This window comes from Tamandua tetradactyla, chromosome 2 (genome assembly GCF_023851605.1).
Source record: "Tamandua tetradactyla isolate mTamTet1 chromosome 2, mTamTet1.pri, whole genome shotgun sequence".
Lineage (NCBI taxonomy): Eukaryota > Metazoa > Chordata > Mammalia > Pilosa > Myrmecophagidae > Tamandua > Tamandua tetradactyla.
In genome coordinates this window covers 209,805,160-209,825,394 of record NC_135328.1, presented here as the reverse complement: position 1 = coordinate 209,825,394, position 20,235 = coordinate 209,805,160, and the positions used below count along the sequence as shown (strand labels likewise).

At 54.7% G+C, this 20,235-nt stretch overlaps 1 protein-coding gene across 1 annotated transcript; it reads right to left on the bottom strand.

Annotated features, from left to right (window-relative positions):
• Nucleotides 1-76: 76 nt before the first annotated feature.
• FAM131C (family with sequence similarity 131 member C) lies at nt 77-19,490 on the bottom strand. The gene is made up of 7 exons (XM_077138036.1): nt 19,437-19,490; nt 6,412-6,527; nt 4,642-4,677; nt 4,259-4,352; nt 2,220-2,402; nt 1,867-1,977; nt 77-1,011 (listed from the first exon to the last, which is right to left on the bottom strand). Exons 1-7 carry the CDS (start codon nt 19,456-19,458, stop codon nt 731-733), a joined length of 843 nt encoding a protein of 280 aa, XP_076994151.1. The 5' UTR covers nt 19,459-19,490; the 3' UTR covers nt 77-730.
• Between the last annotated feature and the right edge of the window lie 745 nt (nt 19,491-20,235).

Below are 20,235 nucleotides of genomic sequence, written 5' to 3'. Positions count from 1 at the left end.
TTTTATAGCCACCCTCCACCTGCCTCCAAGGGCCCAAGGACGAGCCATTACCAGCAGAGACCAGACCAAGTTCAACCAGGATGAGCCCGCCACTTTAATGTCTTCAGAGAACCTTCAGGGAGATGGGAGGAGGGGGAGTAGTCTCCCAGGGGTGGGAATCAGAGGCACCCAGGAGGCAGGTTCAGAGTAGACGGGGGGCACACACACTCCAATAGGAGCCACGGAGACCCTGTGAGGAGAGCTGAGGAGGGGATCCTTACCAGCCAGAAGAGGCTGCCCCAGCTTTGACGGGGGTGGGGGGTGGGCAGAAGCACAGAGGGAGTGAGAGAGGGATTGAGCCCCCGAGGTCGAGGCAGGGTCCCCAGGCCCCACCCCGAGTGGGTCTCCCACCCTCTCCCCTGCTTTGTCTGTCTGGGGTCCTGACTGTCAGCTCCCCTGGGCGGGCTGCCCGGTGTCTGCCGAGAGTCTGTGAGCTCACTGATGGCGCTAACCTGGCAGGCACAGGTGCCCACCTGAGCCAGGTAGAGAAGGGAGAAGGGGGATTCTGGCTCCACAGAGGCACAGAGTGGTCCACAGGATGTGCCGGCCCCCCACCCCCGCTGCACCCACCCCGGCCTGCCCCGATGGGTCAAGGGAGGCCCAGCCCTGGACCCCGCATCCTGGCGTTCCCAGGCTACTTGCTGGACCGAGCCCTGGGTGTGGGCAGGGCTAGGCCAGCACGGCCCCCACCTCAGTTATAGAACACCTCGTCCTCCCCTGATAGGGAGCCGCTGTCCACCGAAGGGAGGGAGCCCTGAAGGCGGGCCCCCCCTTCGGGCCCCGGATCCCCCGGCAGCCGCCGCCGGTGCTGCTGTTCGGGGCTGGGGGCTCGCGGGCCGGCAGCTGTGCTGGGGGGCTCCTCAGGTGAGGGCCAGCCGTCGGGGGAGAGGCCCGGGGAGGAGAAGGCCAGAAGGCTGTCATCCAGCGAGGGGCCGCTCAGCAGGCTGTCCTGCAGGTAGAAGGTCTCCAGGTCTGGAAAACCAATGGGGGAGGGGGAGGAAGAGGGGAGGGGAGGGAGAGGGGGAGGGGATGGAGTCCCGGGTGTTGCTTCTCTCTTACTACTGTGTGTGAGGGAGGGCAAGGAATAGGAGATTCGGCTCTCAATCCTGGCTTTGTCACTGCTGAGCTGTGTGACCTTGGGCAAGTCTCTAGACCTCTCTGAACTCCTGTTTCCACCCCGGGGGGATACAGGGGCGGTGGTGGCAGTGAGAGGGGGCACCTAGGACACATGTGTTCTGAGAATTGGGACAGGTGGTTCCCCTCCCCAGGTCTCTGCCCTTACCCTCTTCTCACTATGGGAGGGGGCACTAAATGAGATTTGCATGGACCGGATTCACCCAGACTCAGGCTCCTTGAAGCCCTCAATAGCTACCCAGGGTTCTAGAAAGGTGCTTGGTCATGCCTAGTTTTAAGGTTCAGATGCTGGCTCCGACACCTCTAGCTGTGTAATCTGGCGTGGGTTTCTGAACCTCCCGGTGCCTCAGTTTCCTTATAATTACCTGGATTATAATTACAGGACCTACTTCCTAGGGCTGTCCTGAGAATTCAGTGAAATGGTGCATGTAAAGCACTTAGCAGAGTGCTGTCCGTTGTTATTATTATCATTATTATTATTATTATTCTCTCCTTTATGCTCCTGGCATGCCTCCAGGCTCACAGGCAGCCCAGGGATACTTGGTCCCATTTTACAGATAAAGAAACTAAGGCTGAGGGAAGGAGGGGGCTGTCTGAGGGCACACCTCATTTGGTGGCAGATCAGAGCTGGAGCCAGGCATCCAGACACGCTGAGCCCCACCCACCGCACCCTGGCGCCCGCCCGGGCTGTACCCTGGAGCTGGACGACGTCCTGGGGACTGTCCTTGCGGTGCAGCTCCTCATCATCCAACGAGGACCAGGCGCTCAGCGTGGCCTCTGTGATGGCAAACTGCTCGGCCACCCCTGGGAGGGGACAGCAGGGGCAGGGGCAGAGGATGGGGGTGTGGGCAGGAGGTGGGGGCGGGTCTCAGTTCCAGGCTGGGCTGGACTGAGTTGCCAATCCATGCCCTGGGCCCCCTCCACACCCCACACCCACCAGCTTCCTGCCCAGCCAGTGCCCAGGCGGTGGTGACCGCAGGCCCCTGAATTCCCCAGCTCCACACCGCAGAGCCCTGGCCCGTCCCCACCGGGGCCCCCTTGCTGACCTGCAGCAAAGCGGGCCTCGCGCAGCTCATCCGGGAGGCAGCAGTAGCGCTCGTCCTCGGCCGGCGACAGCTCCCAGCCCGAGCGCTGGGCGCTCCAGCCCTTCCACTCGATGAGGTGGGCCACGCGGCCACGCGCCATGGCCGTGGGCTTTGTGATGTGGTCCTTGATACTCTGCACCACCCCTGAGAGCGTTGAGGGCCTGTCGGGTGGCTGCCCCACCCCCAATACCCAGACCCCCCAGGACCCTAGATCCCCCCAGTACCTCAATACCCCAAGCCCCTGGTATCCCAGGCCCCCAGTACCCTAGACCCTTAGTACCCCAGGCCCCCAGTACCCTAGATGCCCCCAGTACCCCAGGCCCCAAGTATCCCAAACCCTCCCAATGGCCTGTACTGGGCCTGTCTCTTTCCTCTTGCCCACTCACTGCCCTGTGCTTCCCTGCCCACCCACATGCCCCATTCCCTCCCAAGGTCCTGCTCCAGGTCAGTGTCCCTCCCCCGAGACTGCCAGTCCTGATCAAGTTTCTGATCAAATTCAGACCTTTCTACCCAAGGTGATCCCCGTGCAGCCCTCCCCACTTATCCTCTAATTAACAAGTTCTAAGACAGCTCTTCTCGCACCTAGGCTGGTGCCGGCTCTGCTGAGGGTGAGACCTGTGAGGGGTGGAGCAGGCAGGGAAGACTTCCTGGAAGAGCTGGGACTAGAGTTGGGCTTTGCAGGACAGGTTGGGTTTGGAGAGATGGAAGCAAGACTGGATGTGAGGAGAATGCAGGTGGGGAGGGTTTAGTGTGATTTCAGGACTGTCGGAGGGAGATCTGGGGGCAAGGCCAGGACTGGGCTGGCAGAAGGGGCTGGGGAGGCAATCGGGGGCCAGCCTGAGGCCTGGAAAAGGGCTCAAGTGTTCTCCCTGTAGCAATGGGGAGCCACAGGGGGTTGGCGAGCAGGAGAGTGTCAGGTTAGATCTGCTGATGAGAAAGAACCTCCCAATCAGGGGAATAGGGGGCCGAGGGTGGAGGCCGGGAGGCCAGCCAGGACCACTGCTGTGGTTCAGCAAGAGGCAGGACAAGGGCTGGGTGGACGGAGAGGAAGACGGGATAGTTGTTGCCAGTAGACCAGACGGATATGGAAAGTGATGGAGAGAGGGTTGTCAAGAATGATTCAGCACAAATCTGGGTCACCAGGTGTTCCCAAAGCCATGGCATGAGGAGCAGCAGGATTTAAGAAAGACAAGAAAAAAAACAAAAAAAAAAAAAAAAAAAAAAAGAAAAAAAAAAAAAAAAAACAAAAAAAAAAAAAAAAGAAAGACAAGATATCACAGAAGATGCTGGGAAATGGGAAAGGTGGGGGGAGGAAGGAAGAGGAGATGCCCCCTCAAGCTGGGGAGTGCGGGAAATCAGAGAAGGTGTTTTGGAGGAGGTGGTATTTGAAGGGCAGGTGAGGTGGAGAGAAGGTGTTTCAGGGATGGAAACAGCCACCGTGGGAGGCAGGAAAGAGAGGCGCATTCTGGGGAAGCATGTGGATCGAATGGAATGGCAGCCTGAGGTGCCCGGAGCGAGGCTCCGAGTGAAGAAGCTGACATGCTAAGAAGGGGGGGGCGGCCGGGAGCCACGGTGGAAGCTGGGTTCCTTGCCGAGAACCCCCTTCCCGGCCTGTGCATCCCCCTGCTGCTTCAGGCTGCTCTTGGCTCAGGCCCGCAGCCTCCTTACACCAGTTCCCATCTCAGGCTCTGCTTCTAGGACCCCAACCTAAGGTCACCTGGCTGGCGGATTCCACCTGTGGCAGAGAGGCAGGGAACCTCAGCAGGCAGAACTTGGGAAAGCCTGGGCCATCCCTCCGAGCTTCCTGAGAACTCTGACAATTTAATCCGTGGGAACCTCCACTGAGTCACCAACTCTCCCCAGAGCCCAGCATGGAACCTGATGTTTTGGAACCGTGGGCTCCACGCGGTTGCAATCCCTCCAGCGGCAGTTCAGCCTCACCCTCCCACAGCTAGGGCTGCATGAGCTGCAAGGGCAGGAGCGGAGCAGCTGGCACCTACCCACAAGGGACGAGGTGGCCAGGGCTGCCACGTTGTAGTTGCTGGAGCAGGATCTGGAGTCAGACAGGTAGCCGTTGGTGGTCTGGAAGCACCTCTGCAGGAAGGTGGGGGGGGGTGAGCAAGGGGTACCTGAGGACCCCCCCCCCTAAAATTACCACCCCCACGACCCAGCACACTCCAGGTCCCCTGAGCAATGGGCAGGCTCAGGGCAGGTAAAAGCCAGGGAGATCCTCCCAATTCCCACGGGACCCATCCCCACCCCACTGTTGTCATCAGATGCCCTGGCTCTCAGGGCTGGCAGGATGGTGTGCAGAGAGGAGGGGGCAGGGGGCAATGGGGTCACCTGTGGCTGGTTAGACTGGGAGACTGGAAAGTCCACTGACCTGCCAAGGATCCCAACAGAAATCCATCTGTTTGTCCTGAAACAAGAGGAGAACGAGGGTCAGGCAGGACCCAGCTCCCTGAGCCAGCAGGTGGCACAGAGTCCTGAAGTCCTGGGATCCTGGGTGCAGCGGGGGTCGGCCTTCTGGTGCTCCGGGGGGCATGGTGGTGCCCTAATGTCCCCTGGTGTGTAGAGAAAGGGGAGGGAGGCGCAGGGCTGCTGCCAGGGGAGGGAGTGGATGCAGGGAATCAAAACTGGGGTCGAGTTTTGATTCTGCCATTTCCTAGTGGGGAGTCCTTAGACTATTGGCTTAGCACCTTGGTTTCTTCTGTAAAGTGTGGACAATGCCACTTACCTCATAGGCTATGGTGAAGCATAAATGACAAAAAGTAGGCCAAGTGCCTACTCAGCACGGTGCTTAGCATGTGGTATGTGCTCAAAATGGAAAAAAAAAAGGGTAATTATATCAACTGGTAAGTCCCAGATATAACCCCTAAGGCAAGGGTGGCAATGATGCACTGGGATTTGGTTCCCTTAGCAGAATCTTCCTAATCTATCTGGACGGAGAATTCCAGTCCTTTTACTCTACAGAGGGCAGTATAGGCTGCTAAGAAGTCACTGGCTGGTAGCAGAACTTGTTATCTGCAAGACTGAGTTAATTTGGGTGGGGTGGACCTTCAGGGTGAAAACTCTCTTTTCTAAACAAGTCTTATTTATTCCCTGGATGCCCAGCTCAATTTAGACCAATCTTAGGGTCCCTGACCCCACAGCCTAGTTTGTCAGGGAAGGAAGGGAACGGGAATCATTTCTTCTCCCTGTGGGGAGCTGTAAGGGAACAGGGGAGGAAAGGGATCAGTGGTGGAAGTGGGGATGAAGAGTAACCAGCTACCCGCGACAAGCAAACTCACCACCCTCCCCCTGTCTACCTGGGACATGACTCCCAGGGCTGTGGACCTTCCTGGCAACGTGGGACAGAAATCCTAGAATGAGCTGAGACTCAGCATCAGGGGACTGAGAAAACCCCTAGAATGAGCTGAGATTCAGCATCAAGGGATTGAGAAAACCTTCTAGACTGAAAGGGGGAAGAGCAAAATGAGACAAAATAAAGTGTCAATGGCTGAGAGACTCCAAACAGAGTTGAGAGGTTATCCTGGAGGTTATTCTTATGCATTAAATAGATATCACCATGTTATCCAAGATGTAATGGAGAGGCTGGAGGGAACTGCTGAAAATGTAGAGCCGTGTTCTAGTAGCCATGTTTCTTGAAGATGATTGTCTAATGATATAGCTTTTGCAATGTGACTGTGTGATTGTGAAAACCTTGTGCCTGATGCATCTTTTTTTTTTTTTTTTTTTTTACATGGGCAGGCACCGGGAATCGAATCCGGGTCCTCAGGCATGGCAAGCAAGCACTCTTACCTGCTGAGCCACCGTGGCTCGCCCTGATGCTTCTTTTATCTATCTTATGGACAGACGAGTAAAACATACGGATTAAAAATAAATAAATAAAAAGGGGAGAAATATTTAAACAAATTTAGTAGATTGAAATGCTACTGATCAATGAAAGGGAGGGGTAAAGGGTATGGTATGTATGAATTTTTTTCTGTTTTCTTTTTATTTCTTTTTCTAAATTGATGCAAATGTTCTAAGAAATGATCATGATGATGAATATACAACTATGTGATGGGGAAAAAAAAAGAATGTGCCTATTGTATATTGATTGGTTTTATTAATAAAAATTGAAAGAAAAAAAAAAAGAGTAACCAGTTACCTTGCCAGTGACATGGCCTGGAGCAGTGGCGGGTGGGCGGCTGGAGGGCAGGCCTGGGTTCAGGGGGTCTGAGCCCTGGGGCATGGGGCAGTCCTTGGGGGCACTTGTGAACAGTTCTGGAAATAAGAACGACAGGACGAATTTACAAAAGTCCGGCACTCTACTGCTTATGAAGCTTCTTCAAAGCAGCCTGGTGAGATGGATGTCACTTTAGTATTACCCGTGGACATTTGATAGAAGAGAAAGCAGACACTGGAGTCCACAGCAGGAGAGGGCTCGCCCAGATCTCCCGCTGGTCCCCGTGGAGGGAGTTACTCTTTCTGCTCTTTACTCCATTTTCTCTAATTCTATACCCGCCCTCCAGCACTTCCTGGACTCATGGAGACACACCTCTAGTCCATCGACCCTACTGGTTTCCCACCAGCGCCTCCTGTCCTCCCTTCCTCCTTGCCAGCTAAGGTTCCCAGGCCCATCTGCTTAGCTCTCAACTCTCTCAGTCCTGATTTAATCTAGCCCTCCACCCGCTCTGTGCCTGGAGCTGAGTGTTCCCGGAGAAACATGCTCCCCGAACTCATGTGAACTTGGGGACCACCAGGCTGAGACAGGACGCTGCCCAGAGATCCTTCCATGTTTCCCGCTAAGTCTGCTTTCCAGCAGGTCAGCTCTCTCACCCTGGCTTTCCTTTGCAGAACTCCCACCAGCGCCCCCAGCTCCGCACCCTGCCGCTGGTGCCCCTGCACCCAAGAAATCTAGGAGCCTTCAGAGGGCTTCACCCTGATCCGCCCACTCCAAATCACTGTCCTGCCTGCGTTTCTGCCAGCTCCTCTAAATGCCCTCGTGCGGCCAAGGAAGAGCTGCCCCCACTCTGAGCCAAGGCCAGCTGCCCCCGGACCCCGCCTCCCGTCCCTGCCCCCACCCAGGGGCTCGGCTCTCTCTCCTGCATCACCAGTGTTTCCTTTTCTCCCGAATCATTCGCACATGCTGGAATGCCTGCTCTCCTCTACTCAGGGGCGTTCCCTTGACATTTCCCCTCCTCTCCGGCTCACCATGTCCTTTGCCACCAGGCTAGGCCATCAGCATCCCAGAAGCCCCAACATCTCCCTTCTTTTTCAAGCCTTCCCTTGACGACCGTTTTCCTCCAGCTACGTCCCTATTCCCTGGTCCTTATTCACAGCCAGACACACAGAGGGAGCAAAGAGCACCTCTCCTTCCTCATCTCCCTCTTCCTCCTCCATCTGTTCTAAGAAGGCTTAGAGAGCCCTTGTCAAGCTGCCAGCAACTTCCATGTGCCCAAGGCCAATGGTCACTTCTCCGTTTTCATCCTCCTTGGTCTCTCAGCAGCGCATGTACATGGCCCATCCCTCCCTCCTGTAATGTTTTTTATTGTGACAACATATGTATATATAACACACAATTTTTCATTTTAACCATTTTTAAGTGTACAATTAAGTAGCGTAAATCACACACGCAAGGTTGTGTCACCATCATCCGTATCCATTACCAAAACTTTTCCATCACCCCCAAAACCAAACTCTATCCATTATACGGTAACTCCCTTTTATATGGGTACTCCCTGCCCCCTGCCCCCGGCCCCTGGTCACCTCTAATTTATTTTCTATCTCTATGAGTTTTTATATTCTAGACATTTCCTGTGAGTGGAATATACACTATTTGTCCTTTTGTCTCTGGCTTATTTTACATAGCATGTCTTCAAGTTTCATCCGTGTTGAAGCATGCGTCACAACATCATTCCTTTTTATGGCTGAATAATATTCCATTGTATGCATGAATCGGATTTTGTTTATCCATTCATCAGTAGATGGACACTTGGGTTGTTTCCACCTTCTGGCTATTGTGAAGAATTCTGCTGTGGACATCAGTGTACAGGCATCCATTTGAGCCCCTGCTTTCAATTCTTGGGGATATACCTAGAAGTGGAACTTTCAGGTCTTATGGTAATTCCATATTCAACTTTTTGAGCAATCACTACCTGCCTCCCTTTCTATAAAAAAGTTGTGGGGTTTTTTTTGGCATGGGCAGCCTCCAGGAGCCCCGAACCCAGGCCTCCAACATGGCAGGTGAGAACTCTGCTACTGAGTCACTGTTGCCCACCCTTTTAAAAGTTTTTTTATTTGCTAATATTTTATTTAACATTTTAGCATCTTTATTTATAAATGTAACTGGTTTCTGACTTTTGTCTCTTTAAAAAAAAATATTTTTATTGAGATATCTTCATGTACCATGGAGTCCATCCAAAGTATATAATCAATAGCTCACAATTTCATCACATAGATGTGTATTCATCACCATGACCATTTTTAGAACATTTGCATCACTACAAAAAAAGAAATAAAAAGGAAAAATATATATATCTCATACCCCTTACCCCTTTCTCATTGACAACTAGTTTTGCAATCTACCTAATTTTTTTTACCCCTTGTCCCCCTCCATTATATATATATATTTTTTGTCCTTATTTTTTACTCACCTATCCATACGTTGGATAAAGGGAGCATCAGACACAAGGCTTTTACAAGCATATGGTCACATTGTAAAAGTTACATAGTTACACAGCTGTCCTCAAGAATCAAGGCTACTGGAACACAGCTCAACAGTTTCAGGCACTTTTCTCCAGCCTCTCCAATAAACCATAAACTAAAAAGGGATATCTACATAATGCATAAGAATAACTTCCAGGATAACCTCTCAACTCTGAAATCTCTCAGTCACTGAAACTTTATCTTGTCTCATTTTCTCTTCCCGCTTTGGTCAAGAATGCTTTCTCAATCCCATGATGCCGGGTCCCAACTCATCCCTGGGAGTCAGGTCCCACGTTGCCAGGGAGATGTATACCCTTGGGAGTCATGTCCCAGGTAGAGGGGAGGGCAGTGAGTTCACCCGCTGAGTTGGCTTAGAGAGAGAGGCCACATCTGAGCAACAAAAGAGGTTCTCTGGGGGTAACTCTTAGGTATAATTTTAAGTAGGCTTAGCTTCTCCTTTGCAGGAATACGTTTCACATGGGGAAACTCCAAGATCAGGGGCTCAGCCTATTAAATTGGTTATCCCCAATGTTTGTGAGAAGATTAGGAATTCCCCAGGTGGGGAAGTTTAATATTTCTTCCTTTCTCCCCAGTCCCCCCAGGGAGCTTTGCAGATACTTTTTTATTCTCTGGCCAAATTACTCTGGGATGTATTGGGACATCAAACTGACCTGTACAAACCAACAAGATCTCACTCCCTATTCAAGATTGCATGCAATTGTGGTGTTCAAATAAATTGATCATACAATTTAAATTAGATATTGTGCTACTAAAAATATAATTTCGGGGGGAGGTGCATGGTCCCCAAAATATAACTTTTGCACCAAATAAACATCTCTTCCTTTGGTCTCATACAGAAGTTGAAGTTTTAAAATATAGACCATATCATCCTTTACCCTGCTTTCTGGCTTACCCTAGTCCTAGCCAGATTAGCTTCATTCAGATCTCTAGGTGAAGGCTGATCGGTTTTTCAACCTTTTTAACAGTTGCTGTATGGGGTACTGCTGACTTCCATAGCTTCAGAGCTCTGACTCTGAGTCTCACAGAAATACCCAAAGTTTCAGGGAACGACCAGGTTATACACAAATAGCTCAATATCTCAGAATTTAGAAATAACACTTACAACTCTGGAATAGATGTGGCTGCTGTGAGAGCTGACAATCTAGGACCCTTCCCAATCGGCACCTCACACAAACTCGGGCAAAACAGAATTCCCAAGCCCATGTCCACCCTCTGGCTCTCCAATTTTAGAAAATGATGCAACTGCCCACCCGAAGTCCTGCCCTTCCCCCCATCGCTCCCCAACCCCATCCAATCAACAGCAAGTCCTGTGGGCTTTTCTCTCCAACGTCTACTCCAGATGTATCCATCTCTGCTGTGGTCCCCTGGTCCGAGCCACCACTGTGACAGCCTCCTGCTAGCCACCACACATCCCCCAGCCTCAGTTCCTTCCCTCTCCCCCTGGCTCACTCCGTTCCAGGCACACTGGCCTCCTTGCTGCTCCTCAAGTGGGCCGGGCTTGCTCTGGTCTCCCAGCCTTTGCTCTTGCTGTTCCCTCTGCCTGGAACATTCGTGCCCCAGATCCTCTGAACATCATCCTTTAGATCTCAGCTCAAGGTTGCCTCCTCCGAGAGGCCCTCCCTGACTACCCTATTCAGTGCTGCTCTGCCTGTCCCCATGCCACTAGAGTCACCCCACACTCATGTCACCCTGCTTAACTTGCTTTAAGTTTTTATGTCACCACTCTGACATGTCTGGTTTATTTAAATGTCCACACATACCCCCACCCTCCAGGGTGACTGTAAGCACCATGACAACAGAGACTGTGGCCCCAGAACCCAGAATGCTCCTTGGCACACAGTAGGTGCTCTGTAAACATTTGCTTAATGACTACTCCTCAGTTACAGCAATTAGCACAGGCCATTTTGGTAGAAGTATGTGAGTGGGAGCTCCTAGAGGGCAGGGGCTGCCTCCTGTTCACTGATGCACCCTCAGCCTCTGCACACAGTAGATGTGCAGTCATTATCGAGAGAATGAACAAACGAGCATCTTTCTTTCTAACTGGGATTCCTGGACTGCACTGACGAGGATATTCCCAGAGGGTAGCTGGGAATAACCTTAACCTTTATTTGATCAGTGCATTCATTCACGTTTTTAGTCATTAAAAAATATTAGCTGAGCACTACTGCGTGCCAGCATTGTTCTGGTGCTGGGGACACAGCAGAGACCAAGACAGAGATGGTTTCAGCCTTCATGGAGTTGACAATCTAGGGGGACTGAGAACACTTAACCAAAGATTCACAAGCGAATAAGACCCTTTAGCTGTTAGAAATAGCCACAAAAGAGATGAATGAGGTGATGCTAAAGTGGGACAAGGTGGCGACTTCATAGAGGGCTTCTTGGAGCTGAGGCCAAGATCCTGAGGCCCAAGGATCAAGAAAGACCCAGTTATGTAAAGACCAGGAGAATGACTGTTCATCCATCCATCCATCCATCCATCCATCCATCCATCCATCCATCCATCCATCCATCCATTGAGTGTCCAGCTACTGCAGCTCTGCACTGTGTAAATGCCCGGGGACAAGGTGTAGTTAAGGCTCTCTCCCTGTCCTCAGGAAACGCTCAGTCTGATGGGAAAACCAGCACAAAAACTCCCCATGGACACAAGCAGGGGGAACGGGAGGTCCAGGGAGCACCCTTCCCACATACACTGCCTTTCCCTGGTATGATGGCACTGAAGCCTCATGCTAACCTAGAGAGGACAGAATTTGTAGCTTGTCTTTACAGATGAGGAAACTGAGGCATAGGCAGGGTGATGGGAGTCACTTCCCAGGCCAAATGGCCTGTCTGCCCAGCTCCAAGGTTCACACTCTCTCTACCAAAGCACAAAGGGAGCAATAAGTGCCCGCTGGGGTCAGGATGCACAGGAAATTTGAGGGTGGGAGCTAAGGCAGGAGGAGGGGTTCTAGGCTCCCTGCCAAGTGACAGGGTCTGGAAGGGAGATGCAAGGAGTCAGAGTCTTGTCCGAGGCTCCAGCCTCAGCCCTGCCCTGGGTGCCAATTCCCACCACCCCCTACCAGCCTGGGTGGCAAAGGAAAACACTGCAGGGCTTGCTTGAAGAAGCTGAATCGGGGAGGTTCTGAGAATGAGAGATGGGAGTGTCAGGCCATCCCAGAGGCAGAGCTAATGGAGGGCAGAGGGTGGGCTGAGTGGGGACCAGGGAAGGATAATGTGGGGGCTCCAATTCATCTTCTAGGATCCCTTTCGATCTTTTTTCTGTTTTAGTGCTTCCCACCCTCACCCCCATCCCAGGCCATGTGCCTTGCTCCCAACAGGCAGCCCTTGTGGCTTTTTCTGGAAACCCCTGAGAATTGACCTGCCACTGTGGATAGGGGACCCTGGCTACAAGACACAACTTACACTCCAGAGTCCCTCGCTTGACCTCCTTTCTGCTCCCCTCCTTCCCCGGACTCTCCTGGAAGAATTTCTCATATCCTCGTTGCAGGGTCTGCTTCAGGGGAGCTACACCTAAGACAAGCAGGTCAGCTGGGGGCCAGGCTCTCCGAGCGAATCCCCGCTCTGCCCCTCGCTACCTGCGGGACCTCGAGCAGGGGACTTCACCTCTCTGAGCCTCCATCTCCTTGTCCGGTAGCTGAGGCGGACTTGTCTTGTTTTGTCAAGAGTTGTTCTCTAAGATGCTAAGCTGAGAACAAAGAGACTTTGAGGACACACCATTTTACAGAAAGCCACCGTAGGGATGGGGCAGGGAGGTCTGTGGTTGGGAGTTTTCAAACAGCTTCCTAAGGGGGGAGCTAAACTGAATATGAGATTAAGGTTTTCATCCAAACTGGACTGGACTTAGTATCTGGAAGTGACTAGAGAGCTTTAGGAACTCCCTAAAGTCTGTAAACAGATGGGTGGGAGAGATAAAGTGGAGCGAGCCTGTCTGAAGGCAGAGACTGGAGAAAAGGAAGGCACCGTGATGCTAACTTGCCCCCCTCAGTGGGCGAGGGAGTGGGAACAGGCAGGACGCCTGGACTGTGGGGGCGGAACCCTGAGCTGGGGTCTCTGCAGCTCTCAACGCCTGCTCCACTACTGTGTGACCCTGCGCTAGTCCTGCCCCTCTCTGGGCTTCAGAGTCTCCATCTGTACAAAGGGCATCTGGTCCAGATTCCTCAAAAGTGGCATTCAAGGCCTGGGGCAGCCCCTTCAGTGGGTCATGCAATTGGTTCGCTAGGTTGTATTTTTTAAAAACGAAATACAATAGAATGGAAAGTAGCACACCCTGTGCAGTCAGGGTAGGTATTGTCTCACGGAGCTGCTGTCTAGATTACAGAGACATGCACAAACACACACACGGTAAGAACTTTCAGTGCGCGCCTACTGGGTCATGATGCAAAATGTATTTGTTCCTATGGGCTCCAGTCAGAGAAGTTCCAGTCATCGTGCCTCAGCTTCCAGAAATTCTGCCTGTCACATGCACAAGTGGTGCCTGCTAAGGGTGGCTGTGGCTGCAGGTTGCCCCTGGGAGCTTTGAGAGGTGCTGGAATATTTCTAGGGCCCCTGGTGGCTCCTGGAAGCTGTTTTAAAACTCTCCAACTGAAGAGCAGGGAGTGAGACTGGTGGGTGATTCCAAAGGCCAGGGAGGGGACGGGACTTGAATAAGGTCATTCATTGAGCTGAAAGTGGAGCTGGAGGACTTCCGGCCCCTAGCCCCCCCAGACTGCCTGGCCCCTACCTCAGTTGGGGTACAGAGGCCTCTGCCAAAGCGGCCTCCACCCCCCTGAGGACTTTGGCCCCGTGATGTCACAGGCTGGTTGCCATGGGGACGTCAGGTAATGAACCAGCCCAGGGTGAAATCACAGGCTGCTCTTTGCCCAGCTGGGACCGGCGGCCACGTCACTACCAGCAACTGGAAAAACACAGCCTTTCACATGGCGTGGGGGTTGGGGGAGAGCCTGAGGGGCTCCCTAGCCTCAGCTACTGCAGTCACCACCTCCCATCTCCCAAGGGAGCTGTGGAGGGCACCTCCTTCCTTTCCCAGTTCACATCCTACTCCCCTGGCCTCAAGATCTCAGGGCCCTCTCTGAGACCTGTTCCCTCCCCCACCTCCCCTGGCCACAGAGGTGACAGGCTTCTGGCTGCCATGGCAACCTGGAGGTGGCCATCTTGATCCTTAGAGGAGAGGGGTGTCATCTAGATGTCTCCTCCATACCTCTGTCTCCAACCAGACCTTCTCCTGTGCTTGTGCAGGATGATTCCTGCTCTCCTCTGCCGGCTCCTCAATCTGCTTTAGAGTCTAACCACCCAGACAGTTCCTCCTGAAGTCTAACTTATACCCCTCTTGCTGCAAAGCTCACACACTGGTTTGTTCATTAGGGAAGTCTGCAGCACAACTCCTCAGGTTCCTCTCACCCACTTCAGAGCCAAGGCTCTTTTAGCTGCTCTTTGGAGCTCCATGTCCCAGCCCATTAGTCATCTTGGCTGCCAACTCCCCCCAGAATGTCTCCTGGGGCTCTACAGCCCAGGAGGGCAGGGAGGGCCCATGCTTAACCCTGCTTTTTCCCAGGAGCCCAGAGAGGGCCAACTTCCTCTTGAAATCAAACAGTAACTGAGCAGCAACCTGGGGCCAAAGTCCCTTGCCACCAATTGCAGGCCTCTTCTCCAAGCTTCTCAGAAGGTTCCTGGGGCTCTACGCAGGATGGACTCCCTCTAGCTGGCCACTGCCCAGGTGCGTATCGCCATCGCCCAACGGCGAGGTGCCGGCACTATCTTTGCTCTGACGATAACACAGTGGACCAGGCGTGACACGCACAATCCCTGCCCTGGATTTAAATCCTAACTTTTTACCGCCAGCTCTGGGGCTGTGGGCATGCGACGAAACTCCTTGTGAGCCTCAAGTTTCTCAACTGCGAGTTCATCTGGAAAGGCCTGCCTGCCACAGGGAGCTCTCCACAGACGGCAGCTGCTCTGCTCCCTGCCACCACTTATGCCTAGAGCTCAGTTTCCCTTTCTGGACAATGGGACAGATCTTGGTCAGTCACTTGTCTGGTCCTGTCCCCAGAGCTGGACCTGGCCAGGGCCTCTGCAGAGGGAGGCCACTGAGGACGGGCCCTCGGACTCTGCCTGGTGAGTCCCTGCCCCTGCAGCAGGCCACAGAGCTTGGTGGAGGCTGAGCCTCAAGTGGACCAAGTGTCTTCAATCCCTAGCACATTTTGTTTACAGGACACCAGGGCCACAGGGGCTGGGGGCATCTTCACTGGAGGGTGGGCACAGCTCAGAGCTGCCCAAGGGGACATCTTTGCATCCCCAAGCAAGGATGGAGGGTGACAATGGGCTCCTCTCCAGGACCTTCCTCACACCCCAGCCCCTTTCTACCTCCCTCTGCCACCTCTTTAAACACTTGGACTGGCCTCATCTCCTCCAGGCACCCTGCACAGATTGGTCTTAGCTGTATTAGGTTATGTCTCACCAGCGGCCCTAACGAGCACTTGGCCTGCAGTGATTTGCGGCTCCCGTTTATTGGGCACCTGCTGTGTGTCAGGTACACTCTTAGTTTTGTTTTTATCCATTATCTCTTATGTAACCCTCACAACAATGCTGCAGAGTAGGAATTATGCCCATTTTATAGATGGGGAAACTGAGGCTCAGAGAGTTTAAATCACTTATGCAAGGCTGACCAGCTAGTACGTGACAGAGCTGGGGTTCATACCCAGAATGGCCTTAAACCCCAAAGCTTTTGTGCTTTAAGTACTAACTAGTGCTGATATCCCGAGAGGGTCCTCAGGTCATTTCTGTGTGCATGTGTGTGCGTTCAGCCTTCCCCATTAGACTACTCCAGAAGCAAGCCTGTCACCCTCATCAGGCTGCTCTCCGAGGGCGAGACCCCTTCTCCCCTTCCTGGGTCTCCCCACAATGTCTGGTCTAAGGTCACTGCTGGGTCATGGTGGAAAAGCGCCGGGGAGCTGGCACGGGGGGCACGGTGAGTGGGTGCTGGCTGCTGAGGGCTGTGCCAACTCAGTGTTATCAGATATCTGGCCTTCTTAAGAAAACCCTCAATTTCTAACTTCTGTTCTCACATCTCCACAGTGTCCAGCTCTCCGACTGGCCTGGGGGAGGACAGGGCTGGGACAGGAGGGCATAGACAGGGAGGTTACAATTCAAGGGCATGGGGTGGGCACTGGGAGACCTGGAGATGGAGAGAACGTGGTTGGTTCGAACATCCCCTCTGCCCCACGCAACTGTCCTCATCAGCAGAGCCCAAACCAAACAGGAGCAACTTGGACTAACCCAGAGGGTTGTTCTTTAAAGACCAGGCCGTGCTCAGGGCCTCTGCCTACTGGGAGGGGCATGAGGCAGTGAAGGGCAGGGGGTTACAGATGTAGGCTCTGGGGCCGTGCACACCTGCATCCGAATTGCAGATCCTGGCTGTGTGACCTTGGCTAAGAGCCTTCCTGTCTCTGAGCCCCATTTCCTGCCCCACAGGGTTGAATGAAGACTGTATCAGGGGAGGAAAGGCTCAGCCTAGCTTAGCACGTAACAAACAGTAGCTTAAATATAGATAACACAAAACAGCTCCTGAAAACAGCATCTGTGGCCTTAATCTGGTCCCAATCACTTTCCCGATGTCCTCAGCATCACAGATGTCTGCCACCCACTTCTTTTCCAACGAGACAAGCTGGGGCCTGAAGCCTCTGTTGCTTCCCCTTTCCCAGCCAAGATGGTCTGGATTGGCTGTCTGCACAGAAGAGTGAATATAAAAATTTAAAACAAAACAGCTAACAGGTTGGAGTAGCTTGCTGCATGAGTGCTGGACCAAGGCATTTAACTCCCCCAACAACCTGTTAGTATTCCCATTGTAGAGATGAGGACACCGAGGTTAAGAAACTTTTGAGGTCCCACAGCTAGTGAAGGGTGGGGACTCAAACCCAGGCTGGCCGGCTCCAGAGCCTGCCTCCTAACCTCCCGGGCCTGGTGTAGAAGCTAACTGCTGCCTGGTGCTGGGACAGGCTAAGGTCTCCCAGGTGTGACTTGTACCTAAATTTCGGCTGGGATGGCCCCACTGGGTGCACACGTGGGGCTCAGTACGAGCATCAGCCTGATAAGGCTCACAAGCCTAGGCCTGGGCTTTGGGCTGCGTACCTGACTCAGGGAAGTACTTGCAGCAGGGAGGCTGGGGTTGGCCACTGGCACCAAGGTGTGGCGCGGAGGTGTGGGGCACAGAAGCCCAGGGAAGCCTGCAGCTGGACGGGAGCAGGACAAGTGCCAGCGGTGGGGTCAGGGTTGGCTGTGGCTGGGGGTCCTGGCTCTGCTGTTAGCATACCTGGGTTCAAATCCTGGCTCAGCTATTTCCTAGATCTGACTTGTGAGAAGTTCCTCAACTGCCCTCTGCTCAGTTTCTCCATCTGTAAAATGGGGATAGTGATAGTTGATCTTCTGCTAGTTGTATCTAGAACTGTCAGAACAGTACCTGGTAAGCTGTAAACACTCAAAAAGTACTAGTAATTATTAGAGGGGTGGGTCTGGGTCTGGGTCACGCAGACTGTAGAGGACAATGTCCCAGCAGCTCCTTGTACCTCCTTTGACCTTTGTCCAGATGGCCTGGTGCATATTGGGACTATAAGTGGTCCCATCCTCTCCACAGGGAGATGAGGTTGGAATTCACAGCTAGGTCTGGGAGTGGGCCAGGCTGCAGGAAGAAGGGTGGAGAGTGCATGTGGGGCTGGTGAGACCCCAAACAGGCCTGGCAGAGGGTGCTGTGCAGGGAGGGAGCACCGGGCAGGGGGCCCAGCCCCGGCTGGACACTGTCTTGGCAGGCATCCCTTCCCCTGTGGCCTGTCTGTAGTGCCCAGTGGGTCCACAGCTCACAGGGATATTCATTGGGGGCTGGGTCTCCACGGTGCTGGCACAGAAGGCCAAGTGACGGAGAAGGGACAGTTACCAAGGAAACACCAGATCCCAGACCCCCACCACCTGGAAACAGTCTCAGACAGAGACCACCCAGCGCTTTCGGGGTTTCTGGAGACAATGAGCCTGTGACTCCTAAACAACCCTAAACCCTTTTCACTCTTAAAACTACCTTCCCCTCTGGCTGGGCTGTGGTGGGATGCTCAGGTGGAGCACGTGCCTGGCACACAGTAGGTACCATGTTATACCATGTTACTATCAACTTAATGAAAGAATAAATGAAGCTCAAAAAGCCTGACCCTGTTCCTTCCCACCCCACCCACAATCCCATCCCAACACCCTCAAGAGGTATCTTGAGCCATTCACCCAAATGGTCCCCATGACACCTTTAGTGTGAGCAGAGCCCCTTAGAGCACAGAGGAAGGCGGGAGGGCTGGGCTCCCCCTGCCAGGACACAGTCCCCTCCAGGGCCTGCCCGACCCCTCCCCAAGGCCTATTCATCTCACATGAGAAGGCGATTGGGGTGATGGGTGGGGTGGTTGGGGTCAGCGGGTTTGGCCTCAGGCTGCAGAGCCCAAGCCAAGGCCGCAGCCACCCCCAGCCCCGCGCCCCTGGCCCCACCGTGGGGTGAAGTGCTCCAGGTGGGAGAGTGGCCCAGCTCTAGCTTTTTGCTAAAATGTTGCTCAGCAGCCTGAGGTTCCCCTGGGAAGCCGGGACTGGGGGAGTGGGGGTGGGGGCTCCAAAGACCAATCTGCCCATCCCCCAGCCTCTGAGAAAGGCTCCTTGGCCCCCACTTCCATGCCTGCCCTGGTCCCCCAGGCAAGGGCAGTGCACTCCAGCTCCACGGGTGCTACCCTGGGGAAAATGGGGAGGGTGGGTGTCAGGGGCAGGAGGAGTGCCCAGCCAGGACTGGAGCAGAGGGTGAGGGGCTCAGAGACAGAGGGACAGACCCAGGGGTTCCTGGAAACCCAGCTGCTCTCTGTCCTTCTTCTCCCCTGACCAGAACTAGGATGAAGGAAGGCGGGCCAAGGGTGTGGGATGGCAAACCTTTACCACCTGTTCACCTCCCTTAACCCCTTCCTGCCAGGGGGGTTCAGGGACTCTAAAGATAAGATTTGAGCATGAGGGAGAGGAGGGAAGGAGCTGGGGGGAGGAGGGGGTGCTGGGGGCCTGGCCTGGGTGTGTGTGTGTGGGGGGGTCTGCTTGTTCCCTGGTGCCCCCTCAGTTCCTCCACAAAGCTGGGTCAGAAACCCCCTCCCCTCCAAGGCACACCTCAGGGGGTGTGTGGCTGTCGGCGAGGAAGCATGGCACAGGGACCCAGCTTCCTGCCAACTGCCCACGAGCCGGGAGGGGGCCGCGGATGCGGTGACCTCCGGGCGCTCTCTCCCTGGACCCCGGCCAGCCCGTCGCGCACCCTGTCCGTCTCCCAGCTCCGCGACCCTGGGGTCCGGCTGCTTTAGGGGCAGGGGTCGCCTCCCCCATTCCTCCCCCCTCCCCACCCCCAGCTCCCGGAGCGCGCACGCGTCCTCAGCGCGGGGACCCAGCCTCCCGCCCACCCCCGGCCCGCGGTGCCCTCACCTCGCGACACGCAGGAGCCCATCACGGGGCCGCGGGGCCGGGCCGCTGCGCCTTGGGTGCGTCGCGCCGCGGGGCGCTCATGTCTCCGCGGGCCGGGGGCTGCACGCGCGGCGCGGGCGCCCTGGCGGGAGGGCGGCGGGCGGACAGCGAGGCAGGGGCGGCTGGGCTCGGCCTCCGCTCCCGCCCCGTGGCCGCCGCCTCCTGCGCCGCGCCCGCTCCTGCCGGTCGCCGGTGGTACCGCGGGGCGGGGCGCGGCGGGACGGGGCGGGGCGGGGGGCCCCGGGGGACCCGAGCGTGCGGGGCTGCGCGGGGCTGGGTGGGGCGGGAGTCGCGCCCGCAGGTCCTGTCCGTCCCCCAACCGCCACCCCCCGCCACCTCTCACCCACGCACCTGTACCGCCGTCCCCCCACTCCCCCCCGCTGGAGGACTCGGGGATGAGAGGGGGACCTCTGCCCTCAGACCCCCCGCGCCACCTGCTGACTTGGGCTGAAGGTCAGGGAAAGGGATATGGGGGGGCGGGGAGGGGGCGGAGAGAGTTCTGGCATATGAGGCATAAAGGAAATAGCATTAATTTAATAATCATAATAATAACGTTGAGGACACCAGGCATCTGGCACAATAACTATAACTCCATTATCTCCATTTTGCAGAGAAAGAAACTGAGGCTCACAGATGTCAGATGCTTTGCCCAGTTCCCTTAGCTGCAGAGGGACAGGGACTTCTGACCAGTCAGCCCCTCCTTTGGGGGACGCTGGTCCAGGGTAGGCACATGCACTAGTGGCCTCGCTGCTGAGAGACA